The sequence below is a fragment of the Fringilla coelebs genome (assembly GCF_963513975.1).
Source record: "Fringilla coelebs genome assembly, chromosome: 16".
NCBI lineage: Eukaryota > Metazoa > Chordata > Aves > Passeriformes > Fringillidae > Fringilla > Fringilla coelebs.
In genome coordinates this window covers 14,240,981-14,252,037 of record NC_140042.1, presented here as the reverse complement: position 1 = coordinate 14,252,037, position 11,057 = coordinate 14,240,981, and the positions used below count along the sequence as shown (strand labels likewise).

At 63.5% G+C, this 11,057-nt stretch overlaps 1 protein-coding gene across 1 annotated transcript; it reads left to right on the top strand.

The window, feature by feature from the left end:
- The first annotated feature begins 2,861 nt into the window (after nucleotides 1-2,861).
- Nucleotides 2,862-10,888, top strand: TFAP4 (transcription factor AP-4). Its single transcript, XM_084216857.1, has 7 exons — nucleotides 2,862-3,075; nucleotides 6,475-6,640; nucleotides 7,075-7,173; nucleotides 7,691-7,861; nucleotides 8,098-8,235; nucleotides 9,239-9,397; nucleotides 9,494-10,888. The coding sequence occupies exons 1-7, from the start codon at nucleotides 2,987-2,989 to the stop codon at nucleotides 9,686-9,688; spliced, it is 1,017 nt and encodes a 338-aa protein (XP_084072983.1). The 5' UTR covers nucleotides 2,862-2,986; the 3' UTR covers nucleotides 9,689-10,888.
- Nucleotides 10,889-11,057: the final 169 nt, after the last annotated feature.

Sequence of the window (11,057 nt, the reverse complement as noted above, 5' to 3'; positions counted from 1 at the left end):
CACTGTCCCAGGCGGGTGGCCGAAGTCACACCCCACCAAAACACCCGTGGTTGTTTTGTTTCCGTTTGGTTTTTTGTGGGTTTCTTTTTGGTTTTTTTTTTTTTTTTTTTTTTTTGCAGGGGGAGATGCGATGTCCTCGCTACGAAAGGGAGGGACACACGGGGAGGAAGCTCTGTTCCATGCAGACTTTTGGGTGGAGAGGGAGCTGCCGTGTCCCCAAGAGCCCCACACAAGGTGGGACGCGAGTGAGGGGCACAATTGTCTCACGCGGGCAGGTGAAACCACATCGCACCCGCGGTTTGGGTTTTTTTTTGCGGGAGCAGGGCTGCTGTGTCCCCAACAGCCACTCAGCAGAGCGGGGGACACGGACGGAGGGACAGTTCTGATCCACACAGGTGGCCGAAGCCACATCCTACCCGTGGTTTGGGTGTTTTGTGGGGGGAGCCGCCGTGTCCCAAACATCCCCGCCGCAAGCAGGGGTGACACGGGAGGGCAGCACCGTCCCACGCGGGTGACCGACATGCCCCGCTGCCCGAGGGATTCCTGCGGGAGGGGCAGAAGCCGCGGTGTCCCCAACGGGCTCACGGTGACAGGCAGGGGGGACGCGGCGCTCCCCGCGCCGTGGGGGGACGCGCAGCCCCCGCCGTGGGGCCCCTGCGGGGGCCGGGCAGGGGGCCCAGGGGACACCCGGCAGAACCTGTCCTGCAGCTCCCAGCAGGGCCGGGCTGGGCGAGGGGGAGGGCTGAGCCCACCCTGCTCTGCAGGGCCGGCCCCCGCCCCTCCGGGTGACAGCCCACCCCCAGGACCCCCTGGCGTTCCTGCTCCGGTGGCCCTGGACCCACGCAGGCAGTGCTGGGGGGGCTGTGGGGGGAGGTCACCTGCCACAGGTAGGTCCCTCAGGTACCACACATCTCCTGCCAGCCCCCAGCCTCCCTACCAACTCCCCATGGCCCCTGCCAGCCCTGTGCTCCCCTCCCAGTCCTGCAGATTCCCCTCCCAGCTCTGTGCCCCCCTGTGAACCCTCTATGGCCCCTGCCAGCCCCCCATGGCTCCTGCTAGCCCTGTGCCCCCCTGCCACCCCCTACACCTTCCTGCCACCTCCACAGCCCCCCAAAGCGTCTATTATCCCCCCCATTATCCCCCTAAGTCCCCCCATCCCCCACAACCCCTCTGCCAGCCCCCCTAAAAGCCCCCTGCCCACGTGAACCCATCCTCCCCAAACCCTGAACCCCACCCAGAGCTCTCCATGCCTCCTGTGAGCTCCGTGCCCCTGCCAGCCCCCAACCCCCCTGCTAGGCCCCACAGCCCCTGCCAGCTCCCAGAACCCTCCAGCAGCTCCTCGTGTCCCCTGCCAGCTTTCAGAGCCACTGGCAGCTCCCAGACCCCTCCAGCAGTTCCTCAAGCCCCCTGCCAGCTCCCAGCCCCCCACCATCAACTCCCCAAGCTCCCCACCAGCCCCCAGGACCCCCCATCAGCTCTCAGGATGCCTCTGGCAGCCCCCAGAGCCTCCTCCCCAAAGCCCCTTGCCAGCCATGGGGTCCCTGTCACCCCCAAATCCCCAGGGCTGCTGTGACCCCCCCCCCCCCTCCACTGGCAGCCCCCTGAGTCCCCCAAAAGCCAGAGCCTGCTGGAAACAGGAATGGGATGGGATAGGAATGGGATCAGGTTGAATAGAAGAGGGTGGGGCAGGGCTAGGATAGGCCAGGGTGGGGTAGGATAGGATGAGGAGGGGATTAGGTGGGATTGGGATGGGGATTGGGTAAAATGGGGTGGGACAAACTGGATGTAGGAGAGGATTGGATGGGGACAGGATAAAATGGAATAGGGACAAGATAGGTCAGGATAAGGTAGGGCAGATGAGTTGGGATGGGGATAAAGCGGGATAGAATGGGAACAGGACAGGATGGAATAGAATTAGATGGGACTGGAACAAGACAGGTCAGGGTACCATGAGATAGGATAGGATGGGATGGAGATGAGGCAGCTCAGAATGGGCTGAGATAGAATTGGATGGGATGGGATGGGATGAGTTAGGATGGAGTGAGGAGGGGGTGTGATGGGGAGGGGATGGGGACATGTCAGGTCAGGGTAGGACAGCATTGGACTAGGGCAGGATGAGATGAGGATAGGCTAGGCTAGGATAGGCTAGGCTAGGATAGGGATAAGGCTGGATGGGATGGAGACAGGTCAAGATGGGATAGGATAGAGCAGGATAGGACAGAACTATGGCAAGATGGGATGGGGACAGGTGACATTGAGATAGGATGAGATAGGGACACAACAGGCCAGAGTGGGATGGGATAGCATAGGATAGGGTAGGATGGGATGGAGCTAGGGCAGGATGGAATGATGTGGGGTGGAATTGACACATGTAAGGATGGGATAGGATAAAGCAGGATACGATCGGGTAGGATGGGACGGAGCTAGGGTAGGATGGAATGAGGTGGCATGGGAGGGGGACAGGTCATGGTGGGATAGGGTAGGGTTTGGTACGATACGATAGGATAGGGTGTGATGGGTATGGAGCGGCACGGGGACAGCTCAGGATGGTATAGGGTGGAGTGCGTAGGGGACAACCCAGCATGAGAGTAGGATGGGATAGAGTAGCATAGGATAGAGTAGAATAGGATGGAGCCAGGTCAGGACGCGACGCGGTGTGACGGGCCGGTGCCAGCACGGGTCGGTACCGTCCCGGCCGCTCCAGTCGCCCCCCGCCCCGCCGCGTTCCGCCGCCGTGTCCCGGTGCCGCTCCGGCCGCGCTGCGGCCCCTCCCGCCGCCTTTGTTTACGCGGGGCCGGTGCGGGGCGGGGGCGGCGCCGGGCGGGCGGGGGCGGGCGGGGGAGCGGCGGCGGCGGCGGGCGGGAGCCGCGCTCGCTCCAGCTGTTTCCCGCCTTGGGCCGCGGGCAGAGGCCGGAGCCGGGCCGGGAGGGGCTGAACCGGGCCGGGACGAGCCGGGCTGGGCTGAACCGGGCCCCCCGCCCCCGTTATGGAGTACTTCATGGTGCCGGCCCCCAAGGTGCCGGCCCTGCAGCACTTCAGGAAATCCGAGAAGGAGGTCATCGGTGGGCTCTGCAGGTGGGGGAGCGCCGGGAGATCCCGGGCTCGGGGGTCTCGGGAGGACCGGGGGGGGATGGCGGGGAAGGGGGGAGCGGAGAACGGGGGGAGCGGCGCGGCCGCCGCGGCCCCACCGCCCGCACGTGGTCCCGGCCGCGCACATGGGACCGGCGGCCGCGCGTGGCCCGGGCGGGGAGCGCCGCGCCCCCAGCCCCGGCCGGGCCCCGCGGGTGCGGCGGGGCGCGCTCGGGGCGGGGGGCGCGGGGCGCGGGGGTCCGGGGGGCGCGGGGGTGTGTGTTTACCGCCGGGCCTGGCCGTGACTCTGCAGCCGCCCGGAGGAGGCGGGTCGCGGCCGGGGCTGCCGGGACATGTAGTGCGGGAGCGGCGGCACAAAGCCCGCGGACACGCGGGGAGCCCCGGCGGGCGGGGGGGCGGCCGGGGACCGGGGCTGCGCCCGCGGGGGGCGGCGGGCGGGGGGGGGCGCGGGCCCCGGGGCCACGCGGGGCGGCCTTGAGCCCCCCCGACCTCCCCGGGCCTGGAGCTCCCGCCCCCGGGCGCGCTGAGCCCCCCGGGCCCGGGGCCGCCGTGGGGCCGCACGAACGGCCGGGCCCCGCGGGGCCGAGGGGCGGCCCGGGCCCCGCCGCACGTGTTGGGGGCCCGGGCCCTCGGGGTGCTTCCCCACGGCCTGGGGGGCTCGTCCCGGCCATCCCGGGGAGCGGCCGCACCTGAGCCCCCCCCGGAGGTGCAGCGGTGGGGCAGCGACCCAGGGCGGGGGGGGGGGGGGGGCGGCTTCTCTGGGGTCCCTCGCGGTGGTCGCTGCGGGCCCGTGGGCTGGGGGTGACGGCACGGGCAGGGCTGCGGCCGTCCCGCCCGGGGACTGGGGGCTGCGAGGCCCCGCACTGACCCCGCACCGGGCAGAGCTCGGGGAGCAGCCTTCCCGCTGCCCCGAGCTCCGGGAGACCCTGCCTGGAGCTCAGGCCGCTGGGTGACACCCTGCGTGGAGCTCGGGGTGCCGGGGGCTGCCCTGCTTGTGACCTCCAGGAGCTCAGGGACAGCCTGCCTGCAAGCTCGGGGTGCTGAGGGACAGCCTGCCTGTGAACTGGGGCTGCTGGGGACACTTGGCTCTATCCTGCTTGTACCCTGACCCTGTAGGCTTAGCAGTGCCCTTCGTGGAAGCATGGAGATACCCTGCCTGTGAACTTGGGGATGCCCTGCCTGCAGGCTGGGGAACACCCTACCTGTGACCTCAAGGAGCTTGGGGACACCCTGCCCCCATGGCCGTGCCTCCCTTGCCCTCCAGCACAACTCACAGCATGAGCTGTGGTCAGTGTTGGACATGAGTGGACAGTGGGGCATCTGCCTTGTGCCTGGCTCCAGCACGCACATGGGTTTGTTTCCCTCGAGGTTCAGGCCAGAGAAATGTCCTCCCCAGCGTGGGAAAGACCAAATTCTGCCTGCCTGACACAAACCCCACAACACCAGCACCAGGCTGGAGACGCCTCAGGGGCTCCAGTGGGTGCCACCTGCTCCCCCTGCCTCTCTGCTGCCCCATCCTTGGCCATGCTGGGTGTCTGAATCCATGGGTTTTTGCCCTTTCTGTATTTTGCTGTCACTTCTCAGGTCTCTTCCCAGGAAGAGCAGCTGGGGCAGGTTGCGGGAGGTCTCCCGGTGAGGAAGCAGGCTCTTCCTCCTTTCCCAGTATTTAAGAAAGCACTTCCGTGCTGCCCAGTCCTGGGCCTCTCCATCCCATTCCCCTTAAGTGTCTGGTGGTCCAACATCCTGGAGCAGAGCTCCAGCCTCCTCCTTACCCCAAGAGGGACGATGTCTCCACGACCCGCAGGGTTTGGTGTGTTTTGGGGACAAGTTTGGGGCTGGCTTCAGCAGGAGCAGGGAGGCGGGTGACAGCCACCACCAGATGGGAGCCCTGTGCCACAATCCTACTGCGAGCAGCTCTTGGTCCATGCGGCAGAGGCTGCTCCCAGGGAGAGGGGGAGACCCCTGGGCACCCATCCCAGTTCCACCCCCCCAGGATTGCAAGTGGGGGAACCGGTGCAGTGTGTGCTTGGTACCCAGCATCAGCCTGTGCTGGGACACTGCCCAGCAGTTAGGGTTAGGGACAAATATCTTCCTGACCTCCATAGGCTGAGCTGGGGTCCTTCCTTATCCCGTTGGCATGCACTGGGATCCTTTCCTATACCTCTGGAGTAATCTGGGATCCTTCCCTATGTGTTTGGGATGAGCTGTGATTCTTCTCTGTCTTGCTGGGCACAGCTGGGATCTTTCCCCATGCCCTTGGACAGACCTGGAATCCATCCCCTTCTTAGGCTGAGTGAGGATCCTTTCCCATCCCTCTGGGATGAGCTGGGTCTTTCCCCATCCCTGTGTACCATGGATGAATTGTGCTGCATTCCCCAGTTGCAGCAGGCAGCGATGAGTGGCCTGGGAGTCTCTGGTCACTGCCTGGGCACACGGTGGTGCTGCTGATATCCCTTAGATCCCCGTGCTTCCTCCCTGGCCTCACCAGGACGGCAGTGAGGGCAGGATGCTGGGCTTTGCTTCCCAGCCTGCCTTTGGCAAGGCTCTGGGTGGAATGTTCCCATCTCCCCATCCCGGAGCCGCCGGGCACCTGGACGGGCGGCTGGAGCCCGTCTTATCTCGCCCCGTGCCGGCGGGCCGGCTCCTGTGTTTAGTCTTTGGTGCCTCGCAGCATCCCCGGCGCCAGCGGGTGCCGGGTGCCTGCACTCTGGGGAGACTTGGCACGGTGTGATCCAAAACCTCTGCCCTGCTTCCCTCGGGGAAAAAGTGGGGTGTGGGTGGAGCTGGACCCCACGGCGGCGAGCTTTGCTCAGGTCTGGTGCTCTGGACCCGTGGGTGTTGGCTGCCCGGAGCCCTCGCCCTCCATGCTGGCATTTCCCGGCCCATCTGCGGGGCAAGGGTGTGGGGGGTGAGGAGGCAGCGGCAGGAAGCAGGCAGGAGCTGCGGCTTGGGGTGGGACGGGGGCTTCTCTGCTGGGAGCTGTCATCTGGAAGCCATCAGCGGGGTGGGAGGGAGGGAGCCGCCTTCCCGGGGCCACACACGCCGGCCGGCCCCGCGGGGACACAGCCGGCCAGCCCGCAGCCTCCCTCGCCCACCTGGGGTCCCCTCGCCCAGGCTGGGCACTGGGCAGCGTGTCTGAGCCCAGTGGAGCCAGGGGGCTGCAGCAGGGGCACTGTTTGGCCAGTTCATCCCCCAAAGCTTTGGACACGGGGCTGGAAAAACCTGCCCACCTGCTTCGGTGATTCCCAGCACCGCAGCCATCGTCCCCTCTGTGTCACCCCTCCCTTTGGTGGCTCGGAACCATCACTGCAAAGCAAGGGGGGATGCAGTGAGCTGGCAGCAGGGGTGCAGCCCCTCTTCCCTAACCCCGGGTCTCTCTCACAGCTTGGCCAACATCCCACTGACTCCAGAGACCCAGCGGGACCAGGAGCGGCGGATACGCAGGGAAATCGCCAACAGCAACGAGAGACGGCGGATGCAGAGCATCAATGCTGGCTTCCAGTCCCTGAAAACCCTCATCCCACACACGGATGGGGAGAAGCTCAGCAAGGTGAGCAGGATTCACACATTGCTCCTACAAGTGGAGGGGCTGAAAGTGGAGTTGGGGGCATTTGGGTGTTAACTCGGTGATGGAGCTCTCTCCTGGGGAGGTTTCCCAGCAGGAGTGGGTGTGCATCCCCAGCCCGGTGTCCTGGAGTGGGCTGGGAGTGTGTGACAGCCCCCAGTGCCCTAGGAGCTGAGTGACACATTCCTGGGTGAGGAGGGGACCTGTGCAGAGGGGAGTGGGGTGAGGAGGCAGCTGTTGGGTTCCCGAGGTGGGTGAATTGGAGGGTTTCACCAGGGGGAAGCTGGGGTGAAGCAGACTCCAGGAGGAGACACCAGAGACAGGCAAGGAGCAGTGCTGCTTGCAGAGCTCATTGGGAGGAGGCCTGGGGGTACACCGGGGTCTCCTGACTCAGCATGCCCCTCCTGGCTCCCCCACAGGCAGCCATCCTCCAGCAGACAGCCGAGTACATCTTCTCCCTGGAGCAGGAAAAGACTCGGCTACTGCAGCAGAACACCCAGCTCAAGCGGTTCATCCAGGTACTGCCCCAGGGATGGGACAGCAGGGGGTGGGACAGTCCTGGCTGGCCAGGGTGGGGATGTCATTGCAGTTCCTTGGGCTCAGGGTGGGACCCTCTACCCTGCTCAGCCAGAGAGTGGAGATGTTTCCACTCCTTTGGCAGGGCAGGGAGCCCCATTCAACCTGGCATCTCTTACCTGGCAGGGGGAGAAGGGTTGGGGTCCCATTTTCCATTATTTCCACCCATTTGGGGTGTTGGGGGTGGCCTGGTGGCAGTTCTGGTGCTGGGGTGCCCTGGTTGAACTGCCCTGGGTGTCAGTGTGAGAATCAGGCTGGCACAAGGCTGTGGGGATGAGGACCAGGGTGGGGGACATGGGCAGGAGCCCATCTGTCCCCATCTGTCCCCAAGCATCAAACCCAACCCCAGGGAGACCCTTTCCTGCATGGAGCTCTGGTGGGGCGTGGCATCACCCAGGATGTCTGGATGGCAGGGAGAGAGAGCATCCCCCTTTCCCTGACACCACATTCCCACGGCAGGAATTCAGTGGCTCCTCCCCGAAACGGCGACGGGCGGAGGACAAAGACGAGGGGATCGGCTCGCCCGACATCTGGGAAGATGAGAAGGCCGAGGATCTGCGTCGGGAGATGATCGAGCTCCGGCAGCAGCTGGACAAGGAGCGCTCGGTCCGCATGATGCTGGAGGAGCAGGTGAGGCCAGGTTGATGCTGGAGGAGCAGGTGAGGCCAGGTGCCCTCTTGCAGCCTCTGCCATGTCCCCAGTGACCCCCAGGGACACCAGCAGTGCTGTGGGGTCACCGAACACTTGCTTTGGGCATCGCTTCTCCGTGCTTGTCCAGGGCTTCCTGGGTCCCACTGAGGGGACAGCCGGGGTTCAGTGGGGCCATGCCGGACTCCCCGCTGATGTTGGGGTTCCCTGACCTGCAGGTTCGCTCCCTGGAGGCCCACATGTACCCCGAGAAGCTGAAGGTGATTGCTCAGCAGGTGCAGCTCCAGCAGCAGCAGGAACAGGTGAGGTTGCTGCACCAGGAGAAGCTCGAGCGCGAGCAGCAGATCCGAACCCAGGTGAGTGCAGCCCGGGCACCCCCAGGTATTGGAACACGGGGGGTGGGTTTGGTGATGGCCTTGGCATCTCCTGTGGGCACTGATGTCCCAGCAAAGCTCTTGCCCATAGTGATTTGGGAAAGAGGTGGCCCAAAGCCCCCTACAGTGCTTGGGGCTGTGCTTGTGGGCACCCTGAGTTTCAGGGAGGGACTGTGGATTGGGCCACCCGTGGTGGCTTCCCAGTGGCTCTGTTCCCTGGCACAGAGGGGTTTGTACAGGGAAGGTCACTTGCTGCCAGAGAGGGTTTCATCTCTGGGGCTTCACCTTTCTCTGGGTGACTCCTACTGAACTTCAGAGATCCCCAAACCACTCCCTGCCACCCAGCAGGCTGGGAAAGAGGAGTGTCAAGCTGGCAGGCAGAGGGGATGGGAACCTTCAGCCTTTCCCCCGGGACTGCTGGGTTTGCCAGTGGTGCAGGGAGGAGGCGAGCGCTGTGCCAGCACTGGTTCCTGTGCACTGCCACCCTCGAGCCCAGCCCGGGGCCACACCACTCTGGGAGCTTCAAAGGGAGGAACAGCAGCTTCTTCCCTGCTCCTTGGGCTTCTGCAGAGCTGTGTCCCTGTAGGGTCCCCGCTGGCTGCCTCCCGGGGAAGTTCAGCCTATTTTTAGGTGAACTCTCCATAGCCTCCTGCTAGGGCGGATCTTCCCATCCGCTGCTCAGACGAGGATCTCCGAGGGGTGTGGGGAATTCCTGGCCACATAGGGGCTGGCACTTGCCTCTCCCGGCTTCAAAGCCCAAATCACTGCCCTTTGGGATACGGGGAATCCTTCATGTTCTGCTCTGCAGAGCTGAGGTGACAGCAGCTTTCAGCTAGCATCCTCCTGCATCCGCTGGGATGGAGAACTGGAGCAGCCAAGTGGTGCTTCAGCTTTTATGGAGCTTGGGCTCAGCGAACAAGCGCGATGTTCTCCCCACACTGCTGTGCCGTGCCCTGCTCACCAGGGGTTTCTCTTCTGTCCCCAGCTCCTGCCATCACATGCTCCCCCAGCGCCCACCCACCACCCCACCGTGATCGTTCCAGCGCCGCCTCCCTCCCATCATGTCACCGTGGTCACCATGGGCCCGTCCTCGGTCATCAACACGGTCTCCACGTCCCGGCAAAACCTGGACACCATCGTTCAGGTCAGCTGGGGGGCAGCGGGGGGGTTTGGCTCGGGGGGGTCCCTAACCCTGGGCTGGGTCAGAGGTGTCCTGACAGCCGGTGTGTGCCCTGGGCAGGCGATCCAGCACATCGAGGGCACGCAGGAGAAGCAGCTGCAGGAAGAGGAGCAGAGACGCGCCGTCATCGTAACGCCCGCGCGCGCCTGCCCCGAGCCCTCCGCCTCCGACACCGCCTCCGACACCGAGGGCAACGACAGTGACTCCATGGACCAGAGCAAAGAAGAGCCCTCGGGGGACGGGGAGCTGCCCTGACACCCCCTGGCCAGCAGCTGGGGAGGGAAGCCGGGGCAGGGGGGGGAAACGTCAGAGAATATGCTGAAATTTTTAAAAAATACAACGTGATTTGGGTCTCTTTTATGACCTTTTTCCAATACTGTAAAGCAGAGCGTTAGAGGCAGGCAAAGGTCACCCTTCAGCTCCCAGGGGGGCGTGGGCTTGGGGGTGGCCACAGTGGGGCACGGGGGGCTCGGGGCATGGTGGGGGGGCGTTGGGGATGGGGGTCACAGCCCCCCACCCTGGTTTATCACCCCCCCACCTGCCAACCCACAGGGAATCCTGCCAAGCTGGCAGCAGCCCCACTGCTCCTTGGGACAGGGCCTTTGGTTGGGATCTTAATTTGGTTTTTTCCTTCTCTTGTGTTTTTTTTTTTTCTCTTTGAATTAAATGTTTGTTTTTAAGCAGGGGGGGAGATGCCAAGTGACATGGCAGCAAGGACAGGACAGGGATCCCTGACTTCAGGGTACCACCATGGCTCCTGCACCCCACATGGGGCAGGGAAAACCCCCTTGGAGAGTAAAATAATCCTGGGATGATGCCATTGGAGCACGGTAGGAGGGCTGGCATATGCCGTCCCTCCCTGGCATTTCCAACACCCACCTCCTCGGCACAGGGATGGCAGGTTGGGGGCTGATTTTTACACCCCATCCTTGTCCCTGTGCCCATTCCTGTCCCCTCAACCCGTTCCCATCCCTCCTTTAAGCACTTAACCTGGTTTGTGGGGTCTGTCAGCTCTGAAGAGCTTTTCTATTTTGTGATTGTGTCGCTTGGGTCTGTCGTGGCGGGTGGGGGGTCCCTGTTTTGTGCGTCCCCCCCTCGCCCCACTGCCCCCCACCCGGCTGTAGGGTTTTAGGCCAGTCGTGTGTAGAGCCTCGGTGGTATTCAGTAGGTTCCCCCCAGCTGCAGCTGTTTCTCGGTTCCTTTCCCCTTTTGTTTTTTGGTGGTTTTTTTTTTTGGGTTTTTTTTGTTTGTTTTTTTTTTTTTTTTTTTTTTTTTTTTTTGTATTTTTTTTACAATTTTCAGGTCTTTGTGTTGATTGAGAAGCTATTCTATTTTGTTAAGAAAGTTGAAAAAAAAAAAAGAGGCTCGTGCCTTTGTAAAGAAACAAAATAAAGTTTGTACTTGGTTTTTTAGAAGCTCCGTCGCAGCGTTAACATTTGTGGGGACAGGGATGGATCCCACCCTGATGGACCCTGGTCCCTCTGGGGCTCGTGGGGAGGGAAGGGAGTGCTGCCTGCACTGGGAATCACGGCAGGAGGCAAAGGCAGAAGGTGCTGGCCCTGGTGCAGGCCCTGCTGTGGTTCCTGCTCAGCAGCCTGGCTGTATTTAAAGGTGATGGGCACCT